At 43.4% G+C, this 23100-nt stretch overlaps 1 protein-coding gene across 6 annotated transcripts in view; it reads right to left on the bottom strand.

Moving 5' to 3' along the window:
• The window catches only part of TAFA4 (TAFA chemokine like family member 4), a 209737-nt gene that overhangs the window by 3088 nt on the left and 183549 nt on the right, over positions 1-23100 (bottom strand). For 3 of the 6 annotated variants that reach the window (XM_081528458.1, XM_081528459.1, XM_081528457.1), the window contains exon 5: positions 5481-5605. In XM_081528458.1, the coding sequence (XP_081384584.1) occupies positions 5481-5605 (125 nt within the window). Of the gene's footprint in view, positions 1-5089; positions 5606-23100 lie in introns of those variants that run through there. The other 3 variants (XM_081528453.1, XM_081528455.1, XM_081528454.1) reach the window with 1 other exon arrangement.

Here is a 23100-nt window from a genome sequence, read left to right as displayed (position 1 = left end):
GGAAACGCAAGGACTTCGGCCTTTTTCTGAGGGAGGCACAGAGATGAGACAAGGAGTGTGGGTCCAGGCTGTCAACTCAGATAGACCACTTGGGCTGAAGCGGTAAGTGGGGGATCCAGCAGGACTCAGACAAATACAGGATGTGCGAGAAAGGCGTCAGGGACAGCTCTCGGGTCTTAGGCTTGTGCAGCCGGAGGAGGAAGCTGGTCATTTTCTGAACAGGGAGGACTCTCTCTCTCAGCCTCAGGGTCCTCGTCTAGTAAGTGAAAAACAGCAGCATCTACCCTCCTTAAGTTGTTGCGAGAAGGGAATGAACTACACGAAGGGTGTGTGCTGCCTGTCGTGGGGTTAGTGTGCAGCGAACAGTTGTCGCGGTAGCTCTTCCTGGATCTTTCTTTCCTGCATCTGTTTCAAACCCAACCATCTTTGTAGTCAGCCAAGTAGCAGTCTAACATCTAGGATGTAATTCTCAAAAGCATCTTATTTGAGGAAGCTCATTCTCCACATCCAACCCGTTTGGGAAGCTTTCTGCACTGACGGTTGTATAAAGTACTTTCAGATTTGGTTGCTTTGAAAATTTTTGTCTTGCTGATGGCAGGTGGAAGGTGCATTGTTATCTTGGTGGATAAAAGGTTGCTATCGTGTCGATATTAGCTCCTCTCATGTGACAGTGTACCCCGAAGAGTTCAGGCTCTGGCTCTAGGGATCAGAGAAGGTAAGACTTCAGGATAAAAGAGTCACCCCGGCTCAACCCTGAAAGACAAGTAGACTTGAGAAGTGGGAGGGGAAGGAGAGGAAGGAGTGGACACACAGGCCTGTCTGGTGAGTGGCCATGAAGGTCTATCCCAAGATGCTTATATTCCATACTTTCTAGCAGTTACCAAGGGGGATCCATCGATGGTTCCAGGAAGGAACCTGGGAAGGGACTGCACCCTGGTGGCACAGAAAGCCAAGATAAAGGTAGGAACAGAGAGCAGGTAAGGAGCTCGAAAACCGAGGGTATACTGTTTGCTCATCAGAATCTCCCTAAGAACAATTGTTTTTAAAGTATGGTTTTCTAAACCCCATCCCGGAACATCCTAGAATGAGGCTCAAAATAGTTGTGTTTTTAACAAGTTCCCAGGATGATTTTTCTACAGCCACTGGTATCATTAAACAATTATAACATGTGGTAGAGAGGATAAGGATGACCCACTGCAGTAGGCCAAGAGCCAGAGGGAACGGTATCAATTAGGGACCAGTGAGGAAGGTAGCGGAGAACGCAATGGCACCCCACTCCAGGACTCTTGCCTGGAAAATCCCATGGATGGAGGAGCCTGGTGGGCTGCAGTCCATGGGGCCGTGAAGAGTCGGACACGACTGAGCGACTTCCCTTTCACTTTTCACTTTCATGCATTGGAGAAGGAAATGGCAACCCACTCCAGTGTTCTTGCCTGGAGAATCCCAGGGACGGGGGAGCCTGGTGGGCTGGCGTCTATGGGGTCGCACAGAGTCGGACATGATTGAAGCGACTTAGTAGCAGCAGCAGAGGAAGGTACCAGAGGAGTTGGTCACCTTAGATCCTGAGGGGGAGCGAGGTCTGGAAGAGAGTGTCTTACCTCCTACCTCTAGCTTTTCCAGTGTGAAATATTGCAAACACTTGGACACTTAATAGAACCTCTGAAGAACAAAAGGAAGCAACGGAATCAGGTAGGATGCTTACACAGACAGCTACCAAAAGAACTACCCTATTGTATGAAGTAGTCTTTTTTCCAACTTTAGCACTACTGCTATGTGGGGCTATATAACTCTGTCGTGTGGACAGCCCTGTGCATTTCAGGATGTTGAGCCGCATCTCTGGCCTCTAACCACAGAAGCCCACAGCACCCCCTCCCCAGGGTGTGACGACCAAAAACATCCTCAGACACTGCCAAACATCTCCTGGAGGGCAAAACTCTCCCTCAGTGGGAATCACCACTCTCAACATGTACTTCTTTACTCTTAAAGGTCTTAAAATTAGGGACATGTAAAAATCTCAAACTTCTCAAACTTCAATGTGATGTGCTTGTATTTGCAAGCAACAAAAAAGCCTTTCAAACCATTGCCTATGGTGCTAAGGAAACACTGCAGGAGCCTTAATACTAACAACTCAAATAGGGAGAAATGATTTAACACATTTAGCAATGCAAGAGACCTTGGTTTGATTCCTGGGTCAGGAAGTTCCACTGTAGAAGGGAACAGCTACCCACGCCAGTATTCTGGCCTGGAGAATTCCATGGACTGTATAGTCCATAGTGTTGCAAAGAGTTGGACACAACTGAGCAACCTACACTTTTCACTTTCAGGTAATAAAACTCCTCAGAATTTAATTAAGGAAAATTGAGGCAGGATGTCAGAGAAGTTAGATTTTCCCCCACAAAGCAGTACCTGCCTCCTCTCTGGGGATATTGAAAATAATACAAGCAGAATCAACTCAGTGTCTGCCTTCCTGGTTAGGGAGTTGCCCACTCTCATGTTCCTATCTTCATCTAAGACTATTCATATCTCAGGTTGACTGCTAACTTTGTTACATTCGCATTTCAGTGGAAAAGAAAATTTGGACCTAGATGCCTGACAGTAGCTGATCTTTTTCTTTTAGCCTTTCTGTGTTTTGATGCTGCCATGCATGGACTGTTAACAAAAATGGAAACTATTTTGCTATATAGTTAATAATACCCCCTGAGAGAGGTAAGTGTTCTACCTTTATGGGACTGTGGTCTCACCTAGGGTGTGAGGTCCAGTGTCAATTTTAAGACACAGCTTTTGTGAGCTTGAAGCCAGTCACCACTCCACAAATGAATTTACTCTACGTGCATAAGCTCCATAAAAGACATAAAATGTTTTATATAGTTCAAGTCACACTGACTTGGATTACTAAAGGAAAGAAAGTTTTATGACTCCAAGATTATTCTCCAGTGCTGTACCACAAAAAAGAAAAAAAAAAGTAGCTATGTATCATGAGGGCTGGGGGAACTGTATTATGCTTCTGCAGCTTTTCACAGTGCTAAATGAAATGTCACTGCCATTGAAGATTCGCTAGAGCAAACTCCTAGTCCCAGCACAGAGAGCTACAACACCCCTCCAGGCCCACTTCCTGCAAATACCCTTGCTAACTGGATGGGAACAGTAGGGAGCTGCTCAAGCAAGGGGCTCCTTAGACACATTCTGTCTCAGAACACAGCTGCCTGGTGCTCACTTTCTTATATTTCTGCGTAAGAGTCAACACAAGTATAATCTTGCAACACGTTATTTCTTAGGCTACAAGAAACATGAAGAAAGAAAAGGTTTAAGATTGACGGATTTAAGACTCGAGCTCTTTGGTCACTGAAAGATTTGGATTTCGGAAGAGGTAAGGGAAGAGAGGCTGACGGGGGCCCGCGGGAAAGGACAGTGGAATTATCTTAAGGCAGGATTTGCTTAACAGGCACACTTGGGTTTACCCAGATCAGAAGTTTATGGGAGTGGATTAGAAGAGCAGCTGATAAAAGTGATGGCAGTGTTGGAGATAGTGCTGCAGTGACCACTGGGATGCATGTGTGTTTTCGAATTATGGTTTTCTTAGGGTGTAACATATATTCACTACCATGTGTAAAATAGACAGCTAGTAGAAAGCTGCTGTATAACACAGGGAGCTCAGCTTGGTGCTCTGTGATGACCTAGATGGGTCAGGGGTGGGAAAGAGATGATAGATGTATACATATGACTGATTCACTTCGTTGTACAGCAGAAAATAACACAACATTGTAAAGCAGTTATACTCCAATTTTTTTAAATGATGGCAGTATTAACTTCCTTCCTTTACCAACAACCTCCATGAACTTCCTCTGCCCTGGATAAAAAGCATAGATCGGGTCATTTAACCTAGTGATCATGATATCACTAACAAGCTTAGCTGATAATTGTAATTAATATTAAAATGCTCTTGATTTTGAAATTACATAATGAAGAATAAATCAAACAACTTACTAGACTATTAATAATCTGATATAGTAAATGTAAAGTTTATTTTTAAATCTTGTTTTACAATAGTACGTTTTAGATTCAATCTTTTGTTAATGAATTGTTTAAATGTTTATAAGATCTTGTTCATTCTAATACCTCATGTGCACACATAGGGGAACTCACCTGTTCTTGCCCTCAGTGGCTGAAGATGACTGAGAACTTGAGTAATTCAACACACTCATAAAGGGGAAAACTGTAAGCAAGGTGAGAAACTATTCAGGAGATATTCTACCTCCTTGGGCCAAAGCTGACACAGCAACCAGGACTAAACAGTCATTCCATTCCAGTGTGTGTAGCTCATTAGAATCCTAGACTGACCTGTTTTATTAATTCTTGTACAAGAAACAGTGTGGAGATATTCAGCCAGCTCTGGGACTATTGGGTGAGTGACCCAGCAAGGGGGCCCTGACTTCTCCGCTCTCCTCCCAGACAGGAAGCTGACAGTATGAAGCACGTAAGTAGAGCAATGCGTGTGAACTGGAACCATTGTACATGATGCGCTCAGAGATACAGGGGAGGTGAATCCTATCAATGAAGGGTTATGGTTTTTTAGAGAAGAATGGCACAAAGCGCATTGCTTTGCAGCTGGAAAAGCACCGCAGGAAAAAGGACTAACCGAGGCCGAGATGGTTGGAGCAGAAAGAACGAAGGTAGGTGCTCTGCAGAGTTATTTAGTGAGGGCCACACAAGCAGAGGTGAGCTAAGGAACACAGAGAAGCCACTCAGAGATTTGGGGTGGACTAGCTCAGCAGATCTGCAATTCACAAAAACGACTCCGGTCATTCTATGGGGAACAGGCAGGAAAGGAAGCAAGAGTGGATATGAGGAAGCAACCTCACCCTCCAGACACAGCAAGACCACCCGGGATGGTAACTATGGTGATGCGGAAAGGGGGCGGGGTGTGGGAGGACCAGTCCCTAAGACAAAAGGAGAGAGTGGACAGGAGGAGAGGAGAAAGAAGTTCAGTTTCTGGCTCGAGAACTGGGTAGAAAACGGAGTGTTTCAGAGACACAACTAGAACGAGGATGAATGGGGAGGAAACATGACTTACGAGGCTTGAATTGGAGTCTTCGGCCAATTCAGCCAGACTAAATCCCTCCTAGGGGCAGGTGTTCTATTTCAGTGAGTCACCAGCATGTGGGTCTGGCCACGCTGGTTTGATGCACGGGACTGTCAACTCTGAAACCTTTACTTTAAATTGGCCCATGAAGGAGCTGAAATGAATTCAGCAGCCCTGCTTAAGATAAGGCATCCCTCCACCAGTCACGACTCCATAAATCTGAAACAGAGGGTGATGCTGAGAAATGGGCTTTTCACAGGGCCCGAGTTGTAGAAGGGCATTGCCCACGGAGCGTTACCAATGTCACATAACCCTCCCTCTTGGCGGCAGGATGAAATGAAGGGGGCAGGTTACAGCATGCGGAAGCTGTCAAGTACAGTTGTGTTCTATCTATACTTGCCTTGGTAGTTTTGACTTTGTTGCCACTGCTACAGGACCAACCTGAGTAATCGGGCAGCACTCGGCAGTCCTCTCCTTCCAAACAAGGATCCATGTGACACCACCATTTCTGAATCACAATGGAAGCTGGAAGACAAAGGCCATGCAACATTTGTGATGCTGTTTCTTCCCTCCAAATACAGGCAACGAAAAGCTCCATGCAGGTTAGTACACTGGCTTCCAAGACTGCGTATAGGTGTCACCCTAAGAATCCAACCACCCATATACTTAACAGAAAAACACTATTTCTTTTTTATGCGGTTGGCTAACTCATTAGGATGCAGGTAGTGAGATTTCAGACTGAGCGGCCTTCTTTGAAGGAGCTCGGACAAGCTCCAGACCCCACATCCTGGTGACTCACTTTACTCTCAGCTTCAGTTACTTCACCTGTACAATGGGGAGAAAAATAGAGCCTCCTCAAAGGATGGCAAGAGGATACAGCCGATCCATGTAAAAGTCCTGGCTGACTTTGCACCAGTCACTGTGTTGTCAGGAAATATTAGCTGTTATTTTGTCTCCGTCTCTGGTTGCAGGTGACAGTGGTGGACGCTGATACCGCAGTTGTTAGTGCTGTTGACAACAAAGCGTCAAGACTGGGAACAGACAGTATTTTCCTCCCCGAAGGTGCTCATCTCTCCATGCCACTCTAGCTAGGTGAGTAACCCCCTGAGTCAAGTGGGCCCCAAGTTAAGAGGGGGAGCATTGGCACCCCCCCACAAGCCCACATTCTCGACCAGTTGGCTGGCTTACCTGGACTTCCCTTCACCTCACCGTCCCCACGGCAGTCTGCCAATACAGCGATTCATGTTGGAAGCCCATGAATCACAAACTAGCACCCCAGTTCCCTGAGTTTGCAGGTAAAGATGAGAAATTAAGGAAAAAGCCATCAGCTTGACTACTTATTCCCATAGATTTCAAAGGACAAAAAAGACTGTGATAGGTTTTTAAAGGGGACCCCACCCAGTAGGCTGGCAGAGGACAAAGCTGGGGGTAGTGTGTGTGGGTTGGGGGTGGAAGTAGATTAACCTTTTGTTGTTTAAACAGTAACAGGTTGCTTTAAAAAAAAAAAAAAATACCCCAATGGATTCTCCCACTGCCTCAGAACTCTGAAAGTCAAGTTCAAGAAAAAGCAGGCGTTACACAAGCCTACCTTGGAGGAATCCAGAACACCACCATAAAGTGAGTGACACAACTTTATGACTTCCCAGTGCATATAAAAGTTAGGTTTACACTACCCTGTAGTCTATTAAGGGTGCAATGGAACTGTATCTATTTTAAAAAAAGCAAACCCTCAATGTATCTATACCTTAATTAAAAAAATATTTTACTGCTCAAAATTGCTAACCATCATCTGAGCCTTTAGTGAGTCATATTCTCTTCACTGATAGAGGATTTGAAGTATTGCAAAAATTGCCAAACTGTGACACAAATACACAAAGTGAGCAAAGGCAGCGGGGCTGCCTCAAACCTTCAATTTGTCAAAACGCAGTATCTGTGAAGTACAATAAAATGAGGCATGACTAAATCTAACAGTCACTTTGTCGTGAACGCAGGACACCTTAAAAATGGAGGGAAGGCACTTAGTAATTTCAAATTCATTACAGCTCTAAGGTTAACAGTGGTTATTTTTTTCCCGCATTTTGTACAGGAGAGAAAACTGAGGTCCGGTGGCATTAAGCAACCTGCCCAAAGTCACAGGTGTTGCAAGCAGCCAAATGGCATTTGAACAGAGGTGCTGAGCACAACACGGAGCACACAGCTCCTCCCCAGCAGAGGGCCCTCCAGAGGCAGCAACAGGTAACAGAGCCCACGCGGCGTGGCATGACGAGGGAACAGAACGGTGCCATTGCTGGCTGAAGGGACGGCTTACTGTACCTTCTCTGCACGCAGCCACCATTCCAGGTTCTGACCCCACACTGAGGTGTTACCCAGTAAGTCTCCAAACCAAGAGTAGTGCCTGAGGAAGGCAGATTTGTGATCCAGAATAACCAACTGCTATTGAAATCAGAAGGTGCCAACCCTGAGAAAGGCATAGCGCTAACTGGGTTATTCATTGTCAGAGACTAAATGGACACGCTGGGGTCAGAAAGCTGTATTTTTACAGCCCCAATATCATAACAGTTTCACCTTAAACTTGTACAGAGCTGTGTCATTTTGAAAGCACTTGTATGCACTGTTCTTCTTGTGATTGTCCCCAGAACCTTCAGAAGCAAGAAAAGGAGACAGATGGTTCCAGACGAAACACCAGAGCTTTCCACACCCTGAGTAGCATCTGAATCTGGACTCTGCACCCCTCAATCTTTCTGCTCACACCAGAGTTTAAGGTAATAGTTTAGATGAGTAAGAGCTACACAGAGTTGACCATATTCATAGTGCTGACGAGTCATTCCTTACTTTCTGAACGCCTTAGTCTGGCCCCAAGTAGGTATAAAGAAAGAAGGGGTTCCCAACCTTCAATTTAAAGTACCATCTTCAGGACAGAAAAGTTATATAAATGTTGACAGGCTTCGTTATATTTACACAGAGTAAAAATTGAATGTGAAATACTGTCCAGAAAAATGTTTAAAACTGTTCCATAGACAAACTTTCTTCCACTGGGCAGCGGAGACCTGTGTACCCACGGCAGGAATCCGAGCTACAGGGATGATTCGAAAGAAGCTTTGACAGGTGGCTAGAGATCTAAGTGAAGGTAAGAGGGACAGTGAAGGGCAAGCTGGAGACCACGTGGCTGAAAGGAAGCAATGGCCATTCAGCTGAGAAGGGTGGTCAGGGGAACAAGCTTCAGGGGCTGTGAAGGACAAGTGAACACTCGGTTCTCTCAGCAGTAGGAAGCTCTGGAAAGTTTGTGAGTGAGGTAGTGCCCTCAGCCAGGAAACCTGTGTCCCTAGAAGATAAGAGAATGTAGAACAAAAAGGAGTCTGAGAGAAAAGACCAGCTGAAGTGAGGTGAGAAGTCTGGGAATAAACTCCCTGCAGAGGAAATGGATGGAATCCAATTATCTCACCTTCAGAGCAGAGAAGTGCTAGCATCTCCTCACTGGACCGTGGGGATCCAAGACAGTGCTGATGACAAATCTAAAAAAGGATCTTGAGGGGGAAAGATGATGGATTCAGGCATTCATCACAGACAAATAGGCCAATTCCTAACTACTGAATTGCCTAGTATTTTGTTTAAAGATTGAAGTGTAACTTATTTTAATAGATAAAAGAAGCATATATTGATACCATCCAGACCTTATGAAATCATTTACCATGATCCTTTCATTTAATTGGAAAACACAGAGCGGTATTTCTAAAGACAGATTCACAACTGACTTCTAAAAATAGCAAAGCTGCCCTGGAATGTAAAACACTGCTACTTGTCAAAAAGAAACCCTGTTCGTATTTGATAGAACACGAAGAGCGAGGGGGTTCCATAGGTACATACTGTATCCAGGACAAAGGTTTTTGTGAAAGACTTAATCCCCAGTGCTCTTTCAGAGAAGAGAGACATAGTCAGAGCCACCCCGGCAGCCCAGATACAAGTTTCAAATTCCTTTAGGAGTTAAGGATTGAGGAAGGAACTCACAGTGAAGGTGAAAACCAAGCGGGACTTTGACCTAACAGAGGAGAGAGAGATGAAACAGCCTGTGAGTGTCAGCTCGGAGCGCGCACTCAGTAGGGCTGGAAGCTGAGACAAAGGACTCAGAAACAGGATTCTATTGCAATAACTCGAGAACATCTGCCCACTTAACTGAGTCTTGTCTGCACAGGAAAATCAGTTTGTAGGAGGAACACACATTTTTTTTTTTCCCTGTTACCAAGTACCATAATATACTTTAAATGAGAAAGTTATCTTGTCACTTCTATTTTTAAAATGAAATTCTTTAAAAAGCCCCATGCCTTCCTGACTTAGAAAAACACAAAATATCCCTATCTCCAAGCTGCCGAGCTGTAATAAATTTCTGGTTTTATGCAGGAAAGGAAATTCTAAAAAGACAGTGATGCTCCCGTTTTATGGTAGTGGCTAGTACTTCCTGTATGTTCTCTTTGGGGGAACAATGTGACAAGGTGGCTAAGTGAAGCTGATGCTCTGTCCTTTTCTCTCTGTTGTATAAAACAGATGGATGTTTTTGGTTTCTTGCCCTTGTTCCAGATAAATATTACTCTAAATACATACCCTGTTTTCTTTAATATATAATTATTTAGATAAGCCCACCTTCAAATAAGACTAAGAGGCTCACTTCTCTATAGGTGGTCTCTCCTTTGTTGATTTTTGATTGTTTCTACGAACAGTTAAGGCTTTTCTAAAGAACAGTGTGTTTCTACACTGACACTATGGACAGAAAGATTTAAGAATACATCTTCCCTAGGATATGTGTCCTCCGGAAAATGGAAACAGTCACAAGAACATCAAAACAAGAAGAGGTTTTGATGTATTTCATCTTTAGCTATTTTGCTCTTACCTGTGTTATTTCAAGACACCTGACATGTTCCTTAAACCACTGATTAACTTTTAAGAGAGGCAAGTGGAAAACCTTGCCAATAGATATTGCTTGATATTCAAGAAAGGAAGCCGTCAGAAGCTGACCCAGGTAACATGCATAAAAGCAGTAGTGGGAGGACTGTTTTTTTTTACGTGTTCACACATTTCACCTATGACCCAGTATTGTTATTTCCACAGAATATGGAGCGAGGCTGTGGGTGAAGATGTACACACTCCTCCCCTGTGATCTAAGTTGCACCTAAATGCCACCTCGCACAAGCACATCCACACACAGCAGAAACCTTGAAGGCCGGGCTTCTCGACCTCGGCACTCCTGACATTTGGAGCCATCTAATTCTTCACTTCAGGGGTACAGCCTGTGCGAGTTAAGATATTCAGCAGCACGGCCCTCTCCCCCAGCAGGAAGACCAAAAGCATCTGCAGACATTGTCACATGTTCCCAAGCTGGAGAAAACCACCCGTGGTTGAGCAACAATGGTCTCCGGTCACCTACAGTTATGATCCAGATGTCCTCAGCCCAGAATGCGAGGCTTTGCTAGTTCATCAAACCTCATCAAAGCTTTGCCAGGTGAAAATACAACTCACTCTAAGTAAATATCATGTCACCTCTAGGCAATTCCACAAGTCTAACATCTGCACGTTTCTCTGTCCCCCACAGACACACAAATTCTGGGCTCGCCATGACATCCATGCTGACAATCCATCCGACCTGTCAAATTCAGAGAGCACATTTTTCCTTCTGAGAAATCGCAAGGTATTTGATATGAACTTCGCTCACAGCATTTCCTACCTTTCTTATTGGCAGGGTCTGCTTCATCCACTCTTCTTGAATACAAATTCCCAGACGGCAGGCAGTAAGTCCAAACATTTGATTTGCTCTCAGACCTTTACTATCACAGGCCGTGTGTACACCTCCAGGTTTGTCTTCTACCATTTCTGAGCCAGACGAGCTGCGTCCACTTCCCAAGGTTGCCTCCCCCCTCCCCCCATTCTCAGGTGCCCCACACCCCTGCCCTTCCTCCTGCATAGTCAAGTCAGACCCATAGTTTCTCATGGGTACCACCCTTGACCCTTTCTCTAATTTCTCCAAGAGTCCTTCATTTACTAGACTTTAATTACCTATCTTGCTTATTATTAGCAAATTCTGGGTTGAAAACAGGACCTCCAGCATCTAGGACTTGCCAGGCACAAAAGAGCTAAATTAAAACTAGATAAATGCACACACATATCCTTCCAGCTTTCAAAGTGCTCTAAGTAAAGGACACTTCATTGTCACGCAGCTGACCAACACCGAGAAAAACTCAGAAAACTGCTTCATCGTTCGGGTGGCACAGAGAACACAGCTAGTAACAAAACCTTGTGAGCTCACATCTTAAAGACAGACCCCCACACCTCACCACACAATCCACAAAGCCACAAAAGCTGTCTTCAGGACACGCAGTAACTCTTATCCTTAACTAAGCGAAGTCTGACATCTCAGAAAAAGCATAGGGACATCAGTGAAAGAAAAAAGAAAAAAAAAAACCTTTGAAAAGTAACTTCTAGTCCTAGGCTTTTGTCTTATTAAGCTTTTATAAACCTGATGTTTAGAGAGCATTTGGTTTGACAAAATAAATTGAGCTTCATTGTACTACACATTTATCTCATTTCATTATAAAACCATCCAGCATTATCTCTATAGGGCTGTATTTTGATAAATGTGTAGAATACAGTTCCTACCACAAAACAGCCTTGTCTATGCCAGCAGAAGATGCACAAGGAAGAATGCTTAACAGCTAAATAGTTTCTGTTTCAGGATCCAAGTAATCATAGTTTCAATCAAATAATTCCTCATCCCTTCTCCCAAATCCCAAATGTGTATTACAGACACATTTTAATAATTCAGGGGGATTTTGTAAGTTAATTATAACAAAAAAAAGCTTGATGGGAGGAAAAAAGAGCTATTTTTAACTACTAAAAGTTGTGATTTCCCAGAAAAGCAACAAAAAACACTAGATAAGTATCTGCAGTATGGATTAACAAAAATGCATATAGTCCAATGTCTGTACCAAAATTCATGTCTCTCTTCTCGCCTTTAATTTAAATGTAAATTCAAGTAAATTTTATATTTTAGATCCTCTCTATCCTTATTGACAAATAAGATAAAAGCAAGGTATCAGCAGACACTAGGTCTCCCCACATGCCAGTTAGCAGCATGATACTGCATAATTATTATGGGATAAAGATTAAGCAAGTCAAGCTAAAAAGCCCGACTCAAAACATATTCAAATAAGGAACAGAAGATCAGAGACATATGAGAACAGACATACATCCTAACTAGAGCCTCGAGTACAACTTTCGACACCGCCTCCGTGACTTTGAGCCAATGAACACTGACCGAACACCGACTACTAGCCAGGCAGTGCTCATGCAGGGGATGCAGATATGAAGACACACAGTCCTCTCTCTCTCAGAGTTTGGGGATGCCCTGGCCACCAAATGTTACACTAAACTTACACAATGGCATAAAGCTTATCCTGCACTGCCCAACACAGAAGCTTCAGGTCCCACGTTCCCACTTAAATATACAGTCGCCGCATCTGGAATGCTCAGGACGCGCACATGCTCAGCGGCTCCCAATCGCACTGGACACATACATGATGCCGCTCAGAGATGGAGATAACAGGAAGAACACTCGCATCATCACAGAAAGTTCTACTGTGCAGATTCCGCTCTGAGACCAGACAACTGGTCTCCACCACTCACTGATCCTCCCCACCAAGGCCCTCACGTAGCCTGTGAGCATCTTTCTTTTGCCACAGACGGAACCAAAATGCCTTTCAGTAGAAGAACAGCTAAATAAATTACAACCTGTCCACATGAAGGAATGCTGTGGAGCAATTAAAAAGGAAACAGGTCAGTAGGTACTAGCACACAAAGGTTTCCACAACCTAGTATTAACAGGAATAAGGCGCACTGAGTTAAGAAACAGCCACTGGGATAGCCGTTTGCATAATACACATTCATACCAAGATCTACCGCATTTCCTACAGACCTGTTTTAAACACACAAGTATATATATTGACCAAACAGAGAAATGTAGTTACCCAGAGAGTAGAGGCCAAAAAGAATTTTCCCACATATCAAATGTAAAACAAGCTAGTTTATGGTAAGGTATTAGCATTTCCTTGACTAAGAGACAGATACTAATGGGAACTACTACCTTATCTGTACTTTCCAGGCCCCCAAAAAGTGCTTTCAGAATTGTGACACATGATTTAGACATACAAGATTTTTATATTCAAATATTCCAAACCAGACGGAGTATGAACACAGTTTATGTAATCACTCATGACTTTCTGTAGAAGTGTAACATCTACAGAGGTCAAGTTTGGTCTGGATAAAATGGTAGAGTAGGAGGAACTTGAGTTCATCTCTGCCCCTGGAGACACCAAAACCATAAGCAGATAGGGAACAACTACTGAGAATGACCTAAAGGTCTGGGAGAACAGGTTTTCTGCAAGTTAAGTCTATAAAGAAAACGTCACGTCCAAACAGGTCGGAGGGGCACAGGCGCGATCCAGTCAGAACCCACACCCCCGGTGCGGGACCCAGGGCGGGAGGGACGTCACGACCGGGAAGCCCCCAGCCCCGGAGCGGAGGGCCTGCGCCCCCCGTCGGGTGGCCCAGCCCAGGGGTCCTGCCCCAGGAAGGTGAGCCCTTAGAATGGCCTCGAAAACCATTGGGACTCACGGCGAGGAGAGCTGGGGGGAACGCAGGGAACTGACACTCCGCTCTTGAAGGATTCACACACAAACTCACCTGTTCCAAGTCCCAGGACAGAGGCAGCAGCTTGGAAAGTGCCCCTGCTACACAGAAAGAAAATTCAGAGACTACGTTTAGGACCTGAACCAGAGAGGCAAGCATCTGGTATAACCTCCAGGGAGACAAGTGCTGACAGGGACTATTTTCTTTAACCCTCTTTTTACCTAGCTGGCCCAGCACTGCTGCGCGGCATTTCTGCAGCTCCATCTACCGCGCTAACACTGTGCCCTGCCCCGCTGGGGTCAGTCCCTCCCAAGGAGATCCACCCTTACCTGGGGGGCCACCTCAGCTCCCAGGTGCCCCTGCAAACCAGCTCCCATTCGGGGAACTCCGCACAACCGCCCTCTCACAAGTCATGATCAGGCCTCACAGCCAGTTGTCCCAGAGACCAGTTTTATACATCAGGACGTGCCATAAACAGTCCTGGCCAACCCACGCAACCAGCCAGCCTGGGCATCAGCCCTGCCCACCACTGTGTCAGCAGCAGTAGAGACTCAGCCCTAAAAGGAAGGTGCACGCAGCCCACACCGGTGATTGAGGTGTCTGGCGGGGTGCAGGGTAAGGGAAAGACATAATGGGACCTCAGCCCTGGCACAGTCTACAAACCAGGAACACTTTTCTCCGGGGCTCTGGTTGCCAGAAGAAGCGGGGTGGGGCATGGAGAAGTGCTGCCGCCTTGTGGACATTTCCTGTATTAACAACTTTAAACCCAGTGTTTCTGACACTTGGTATTTACAAGGTTTGTGGGGCTGTAAATAAAGCACACCTGCTCTCAAGAAGAAGTGTCCTGGGGTAGGTAATCGAAAAAGAATTCAAAACATGGAGGACTTTCACGAAGGCAATTTCCAGAGGTAAATTTAACATAGTGTTGTTTTTTTTTTTAAAGCACATGAAAAGATGCTCCACATGGCTCATTATTACAGAACTGAAATCAAAACTACAACAAGGTATCACCTCCCACTAGTCAGAATGACCAACATCAAAAATCTACAAATAATAAACGCCAGAGAAAGCATGGAGGAAAGGGAACCCTCCTATGCACTCATTTTGGGAATGAAAATTGATAACAGCCACGATGGAGAACCGTATGGAGGTTCCTTCATAAACTAACAAAAGAAGAACCACATGACCACTCCTGGGCCCATATGGACACAAAAGGCAAAACCCAAGGGGTGGAAGCAATGAGAATCTCCATCCAGAGATGAACAGATAAAGAAGATGTGGTAATATACAGTGGAATATTCCTCAGGAATAAAACAATGAAAAAAATGCCTATTCCAGCAACATGGGTAGACCTGGATATAATCATCCTAAGTGAAGGAAGTCAGACCGGGGATGACAAAATAGCAATGGTATCACTGATGCCTGCAACCTCAAAATCAATACACATGCATTCATTTGCAAAACAGAAACAGACTCACAGACTTAAAAAACAAAGGGGCAAGGTGGGGTGTGAGGAAAGCATAAATTAGGAGGTTGAAATTAACATATATACAGTAATATATTTAAACTAGAAAATCAACCAGGACCTACTGTATAGCAGATGGAACTCCACTCAACACACTGCAGTAAGATGTATGGGAAAAGAATCTGAAGAAGAATCGATACATGCATAACTGAATCAGGTTGATAAAGAAACACAACATTGTATATCAATGTTATTCCAACATAAAACAAAAATTAAAAAGATAAATGCCAAGGATATAGGCCTTGGACCCCTGGCCTGGTGTCACATCCTTGGAGCCTGAGCCACCCTGGGTCCCAAGGCTGGACTGGGTTGGAGCTGGGGAGAATGTGCCAGTAAACAAGCCCCCTTAAAGCTGAAGTGCCTGGTCCTTGTGGATGGGGCCCCCATCTCCATATCCAGATGCGCCCTCCTACAGCTCAAGCAAACCCAGTGCTCTCAAATGATGGTGACCCTTTGGGCTGGGATCTTCAAGAAGTCCCCTGTCCTCCAACAACCCCAGGGGTGGGGTTCCCACCAGCAGCTTCCTTCCTGGCAGTCCTCCCACCTAAGTACCACAGCACACTCAGCATCACAGTTAGGGGAGGGCTTGGGATTTGTGTGGGGAATGCAGGGTAAGGGGGAAAAAGTCATGAGACAACTCTGGAACAGAGTTTCCCTGGGGCTCTGGTTGCCTGAGGAACCCAAGTGGGGCCAGAGACAGTGCTGCCGCCTTGTGGACTTTTCCTGTAACAACAACTTGAAAACCAGGACTTAGGACACTTCAAATTCCCTATTCGCGGATGTAAAGGACACCTGCCCTCAAGTAATGTCCTGGAGTAGGTAATTGAAAAAGAATTCACAAGGCAGATCTTCAAGAAGCCAATTTCAAGAGGTCAACTTAACATACCTTTTTTTTTTTTTTTAAGGACACGGAAAGATGCTCCATGTGGCTCACCATTAGAGAACTGCAAATCAAAACCACAATGAGGTATCACCCCTTACCGGTCACAGTGGCCATCATCATAAAGTCTTCAAACAGTAAATGCCAGAGAGGGCATGGAGAAAGGGAACCTCCCCATTCTGTTTTTTTGGAGTGTAAACTGGTAATAGTCACAATGGAAAACAGTATGGAGGTTCCTTAAAAAACTAAAAACAGAGCTACCACATGATCTAGTAATTCCACTCTTGAGCCTATAGGCAGAGAAAAACTGGAAAAGATGCTTGCATGCCAACATTTGCTGCAGCACTATTTACAATAGCCATGACAGGGAAGAAGCCAGTATGTCCATAGACAGATGGATGACAAGAAGATGAGGTGAAAAGTTACAATGAAATATGACTCAGCCATAAAAAAAGAATGAAATAAGGCCACTGTCAGCAACATAGATGGATCTAGCTAGAGATGACCGTACTAAGTGAAGGAAGTCAGAGAACGACAAACAGCCTACAAGATCACTTATGGGTAGCATCTAAAAATCAATGCAAACGAACTCATTTGCAAAGCAAAAACAGTGATCAGTACCTTAGAAAACAGTGTTAACAAACTGAAAAGGTAGGGCAGAGGGAGGGATAAACTAGGAGGCTGGGATGAACATTTACCGATTAATACATATAAAAAAGTTAATCAACAAGGACCTACTGTATAGTACAGGGAACTCGACTGAACACTGTCATAACCTAAATAGGAAAACAATCCAAAGAAGAATAGATATACAGGTATGTATTACTGAATCAAGTTGCTGTACACTCAAACACAAGATTATAAATCAACTATATTCCAATAGAAAATAGAAATTAAAAAGATTCTTAAAATGCCATCAATATTCCCCTCAGGCCTCGAGTACTGAAGGCTGAGCTGCCTTGGGTCCCAAGGCTAGACTGGGGTGGAGCTGAGGGACCTGGGGAGGGATGTGCCAGCAAATGACCCCCCTTAAACCTGGCATGCCTGGTCCCCTGTGGAAACTGAAAGTGTTAGGTGCTCAGTCGTGTCTGACTCTTTGCCACCCCATGGACTGTAGTCCGCCAGGCTCCTCTGTCCATGGGGATTCTCCAGGCAAGAATACTGGAGTGGGTTGCCATGCCCTCCTCCAGGGGATCTTCCAAACCCAGGGATCAAACCCAGGTCTCCAGCACTGCAGGCAGATTCTTTACCGTCTTAGCCACCAGGGAAGCCCTGTGGATGGGACCCCCTTCTCCAGATCCAGGCGGGCCCTCCTACAGCTCAACCAGACCTAGTACACCCAAAGAACAGTGGACCCTCTGGGCCAGAAGAGCTCTAAAACGTCACCTGGTCTCCATGCCTCCTGGTGCTGGGGTTCCCACCAGCTATCTCCTTCCTCAGAGTCCCCCCACCTAACGAGGACAGCACCCTCAGCATCACAGTTCTGACAGGGCTTAGGATCTGTCTGGGTGGTGGAGGGTAGCGGGGGAAGAAGTCATGAGACAGGAGCCCTGGCACAGCATACTCTATAATCTACAAGCCAGGAACACGACTCTCGAGTTCTGTTTGCCCAAGAAACCCAACTAGAGCATCAGGAAGTGCGGCCAAGAACTTCCCTGGGGGTACAGCAGATAGGAATCTGCCTGCCAATGCAGTGGACATGAGTCTGATCCCTGCTCTGGGCAGATTCCACATGTCGTGGAGCAACTGGGCCTGAGCGCCACAGCTACCGAGCCTGCACCCTGGAGCCTGTGCTCTGCAACAAGAGAAGCCACCGCAGTGAGAAATCCAAGAGTAGTCCCCGCTCTCTGCAGCTAGAGAAAAGCCGATGCAGCGACCAAGACCGGGCACAGCCAAAACTAAATAAATTAATAATAAAAAGTGCTGCCGCCTTGTGGACATTTCCCATAACAACAACTTTAAAATCGCTGCTTATGGGCACCTCATATTCGCAAGGCCTGCGGGGCTGTGAAGGACATCTCTCCTCAAGAAATGTCCTAGAGTAGGTAGGTAATTGAAATCAAGAATTCAAAACAGGTCAGACCATAAGGAACCCAATCTGAAGAGGTCAATTTAACGCACGCTTATTTTAAAGCACATGAAAAGATGTTCCCCATGGCTCACTGTTAACCATCTGAAAATCAAAACAAGGTATCACCTTGCACTAGTCAGAGTGGCCATCATCAAAAAGCCCACAAAGAACAAATGCTGGGGAGGTTGTGGAAGAAAGAGAACCCTCTTCCTACACTCTTAGTGAGGATGTCAATTGGTATAGCCACTATGGAGAACAGTATAGTTTCCTTAAAAAACTAAGAATTGAACTAGCATATGATCCAGCACTCCCACTCCTCGGCATATATCCACAGAAAACAATAATTCACAAATATAAATGTACCCCAAGTTTCACTCCAGCACTGTTTACATTAGCCAAAACAGGGAAGCAATCTAAATGGCTATCAATAGATGAATGGATAATGCTGCTGCTGCTGCTGCTAAGTCGCTTCAGTCGTGTCCGACTCTGCGCGACCCTATAGATGGCAGCCCACCAGGCTCCGCCGTCCCTGGGATTCTCCAGGCAAGAATACTGGAGTGGGTTGCCATTTCCTTCTCCAGTGCATGAAAGTGAAAAGTGAGAGTAAAGTCGCTCAGTCGTGTCCGACTCTTAGCGACCCCATGGACTGCAGCCTACCAGGCTCCTCCATCCATGGGATTTTCCAGGCAAGAGTACTAGAGTGGGGTGCCATTGCCTTCTCCGAATGGATAATGAAGATACTGTATATATACACAACGGAATATGCCTCAGCCATTAAAAAGAAAAATAATGTTATTTACAGCAACATGGATGGTACTGGAGATTATAAAAGTCAAAAAGAGAAAGACAAGTATCATATAATATCACCTCTATGTGGAATCTTTTTTTAAAATGATAATTAATGTATTTATTAACTTATTAGAGAAAGAACTTAATGTTTCCCAGGGGTGAAGGTATAGATTGGGAGTCTGGAATTTGCATGTACACACTGCTATATTTTTCTTTTATCTGTAAATGTATTTGTTACAAGCATATGTCCCAAACCATGAGGTCTTTTTAAAATGATTAAATATATATACGTGTGTGTAATAGTTAATACATAATGACATGTTATATATATATATATATATATGTATATAAGTTCAGTATGTTTTTATTGAGGTAAAACTGAAAATTACACACTGCTGTATTAAAATAGATAACCAACAAGGACCTATTATATAGCAGCATGGAACTCTGCTCAGTATTCTGTAATAATCTGAATAGGAAAAGACTTTGAAAAAGAATAGATACATGTATCTGTATAACTGAATCTGTATCTGTATAACTGAATCACTTTGCTGTACACCTGAAACATAACACTATTAACTATACTCCAATAAAACTAATTTAAAAAACAACAGAAAAAGCACATACATTTCAAGTGTCATGGAACATTTTCCAGGATAGATCACATTATTGCCATAAAACAAGTCTCAATAAATTTAAGATGACTGAAATCAAGCACCCTTACCAACCACAAAAGTATGAAACAAGAAATCAAATCACAAGAAGAAACCTGGAGAAAACACAAAGATGAGGCAACTGAGTAACATGTTACTTAAAAAAACCAGTGAGTCAATGAAGAAATCAAAGAGGAAATCAGAAAATATCTCAAATATAAAAATAAAATTACAATTTCCCAAAATCTATAGGATGCAGGAAATGTAGTTCTAAGAGGGAAGTCATCGTGATACAGGCCTGCCTCAAGAAACAGGAAAAATCTGAAACAACCTAACTTACCATCTAGAGAAATTCGAAAAACAACCACAACCCAAAGTCAGCATAAGAAAGAAATATTACAACAGAGACAAATGAAATAGAGACTAAAAAGAAAAAATAGACAAGATCGATGAAACTAAGAGCTGGTTCTTTGAAAAGATAAACAAAATTAACCTTTAGCCAGACTGATCAAGCTAAAAGAGAGAAAGGGCCCAAATAAATAAGGTCTGAAATGAAAGAGGAGTTACAACCAACACCATGGAAATACAAAAAATAGTAAGAGATTAGTACAGATAATTATATACCAACAAACTAAACAATCTCAAAGAAATCTAGAAACCCGTCCTTCCAAGACAATCAAGAAGAAATAGAAAATGTGAATAAATTGATTACTAGTACTGAAATTGAATCAGTAATCAAAAAAGTCACAACAAAGTCCAGGACCAAATGGCTTCACAGATGAATCCCAAAAAACACTTAAAGAAGAGCTAATACCTGTTCTTTTCATATTATTTCAAAAGTTTAAAGAGGAAAGAATGCTTCCAAACTCATTATCCTCATACTAAAACTACAGACCAAAACTTTAGACCAAGACGCTACCAAAGAAACAATTACTGACCACTGTACGTAGTGAACAAAGATGCAAAAAATCTCAACAAAATATTAGCAAACCTAATTCAACAATATACATTAAAAGGACCATGGTAGTGGTTCAGTCACTCAGTCATGTCCAACTCTCTGTGACCCTACGGACCCTACGGAGCCTGCCAGGCTCCCCTGTCCATGGGATTCTCCAGGGAAGAATACTGGAGTGTGCTGCCATTTCCTTCTCCAGGGGATCTTCCTGACCTGGGGATCGAACTGGGGTCTCCTGCATTGGCAGGCAGATTCTTTACCAAATGAGCCACCAGGGAAACCCTATGCCATGATTAAGTGGGATTTATTCCAGGGATTCTAGGGTGATTCAATATCTGCAAATCAATAGATGTGATACGCCACATTTACAAAATAAAGGAGAAAACTGCATGATCATCTCAACAGGTAAAGAAAAAGCACTTGACAAAATTCAACATCCAGTTGCTTAAAAGCTCACAACAAAGTCAGTATAGAGGAAGGCACCTCACATAATAAAAACCACATACAGGAGACCACAGGTAGCATCACACTCAAAGGTGAAAAGCTGAGACCTTTTCCTCTAAGATCAGGAACAAAACAAAGATCCCTACTATCACCACTTTTATTCAACACAGTATTGAAGTCCTACTACTACGAAAAAGAAATAAAAGTTATCCAGATTAGAAAGAAAGAAGTAAAACTGTCACTGTTTGCAGATGTTACAATAGTATATATTTTAAAAAACCTTAAAGATGCCACCAGAAAACTGTTAAAACTGATCAATGGACTTAGTAAATTTGCAGGATACAAAAATCAATATACATAAGTATATTTCTATAAACTAGTAACAAACTATCAGAAAGAAAAATTCAGAAAATGATCCCACATGGGATAAGTCAACCTCATACATCACTGGTGGGAATTTAAATTGGTGCAGCCACTATGGAAAACAGTATGGAGAGTCCTCAAAATACTAATATTAGAACTACCATATGATCCAGCTATCCCATTTCTGGCCATTCATCCAAAGAATTAAAAAAAAACTAATTGGAAAAGAAATATGCACCCCTATGTTCACTGCAGCATTGTTTACAATAGCCAATGTATGGATAAAGAAGATGTGAGATATATATGTGTGTGTGTGTGTGTGTGTGTGTGCACGCGCGTGTGCGCACTCAGTTATGTCCAGCTCTTTGCAACCCCATGGACTGCAGCCCGCCAGGCTCCTCTGTCCGTGGGATTATCCCGGCAGGAATACTGGAGTGGGTTGCCATGCCCTCCTCCAGGGGATCTTCCTGACCCAGGATTGAACCCACGTCTCCTGCATTGGCAGGTGGATTCTTTACCACTAGGCCATGTGGGAAGTCCCTATACACACAATGGACTATTACTCAGTCATAAAAAGAATGAAATTCTGTCATTTGCAACAACATGGATGTATCTAAAGGGTATTATGCTAACTGAGATAAGTCAGATAAAGAAAAAATACGATTTCACTTGTATGTGAAATCTATAAAACAAAATAAATGAACAAACAAAACAGAAAAAAATTCAAAGATACAGGGAAAAAAAAAAACAAAACGGTGGTCTCCAGAGGGGAGAAGTGTGGGAGGCTGGACAAAACGGGCGAAGAGAATTAACAGGTACAAACTTCCAGTTATAAATTAAGCCATGGGGATATAATATACAGCATGGGGAATACAATCAGTAATACTTTAATAATTTTGTATGACAACAGATAGTTACTAGACTTACTATGGTGATCACTGTGTAATGTATATTAATGTTCAATCACTATGTTGATTACATAAAACTATCATAATACTGTCAACTATTATTACTATCATAATAATTCAACAAAAACAATACAAATCTACATGATTTTTATTAAAAAATTAAAAGTCTACAGAGGCAAGCAAACACTATTGTTACTTTTCAGAATGAATGTGCAATTAGTGAAGATGAAATAATTCTCTGCTATGCTAAAACTCACCAAGCATCAGCCAATGCAGAGAGAGATAAATAAAAGATCCCATTCCCATCCTCAAACACCTTGTAGACTAATGGGAAGACAAACATTCAGCAAGTTTTTACAACAAAATGAGATCTGTGTCAGGAACTGGAAGTATGGCAAGATACAAAACATATAGATTTGAAAGAACAGGCATCAACTGGACAAATGTGTTTCGAGGGGATGAAGGCAAAGGTTCAGGTAGTGGATACAGACGGGTGAAGTGCAGAGATGAAAGGGAACAGAGAAGACTCCAGTGTGGCTGGGACACAGTAGTTGAAAGAAAAAAAAAAAGACAAAACCAGATTACACAGGGTTCCATCAGCCACACCACCAGGGTAAGGACTTTAAATTTCATTTTAAAGATGGTAGAAAGTCACTGAAGTAAGGATTTATTAATAAATATGAGAGTGACGTGATGAGTTCTATTTCTGTGGAAAGATCATTCTGGCTACAGAGTGACTGTTGGAACACTAAGACAGTAAGC

The sequence above is a fragment of the Giraffa tippelskirchi genome, chromosome 9 (assembly GCF_054371585.1).
Source record: "Giraffa tippelskirchi isolate mGirTip1 chromosome 9, T2T-mGirTip1v1.2.pri, whole genome shotgun sequence".
In the NCBI taxonomy this organism is placed as follows: Eukaryota; Metazoa; Chordata; class Mammalia; order Artiodactyla; family Giraffidae; genus Giraffa; species Giraffa tippelskirchi.
The sequence above is the reverse complement of the archived record's forward strand: the minus strand, read 5'-3'. Positions and strand labels throughout refer to the sequence as shown.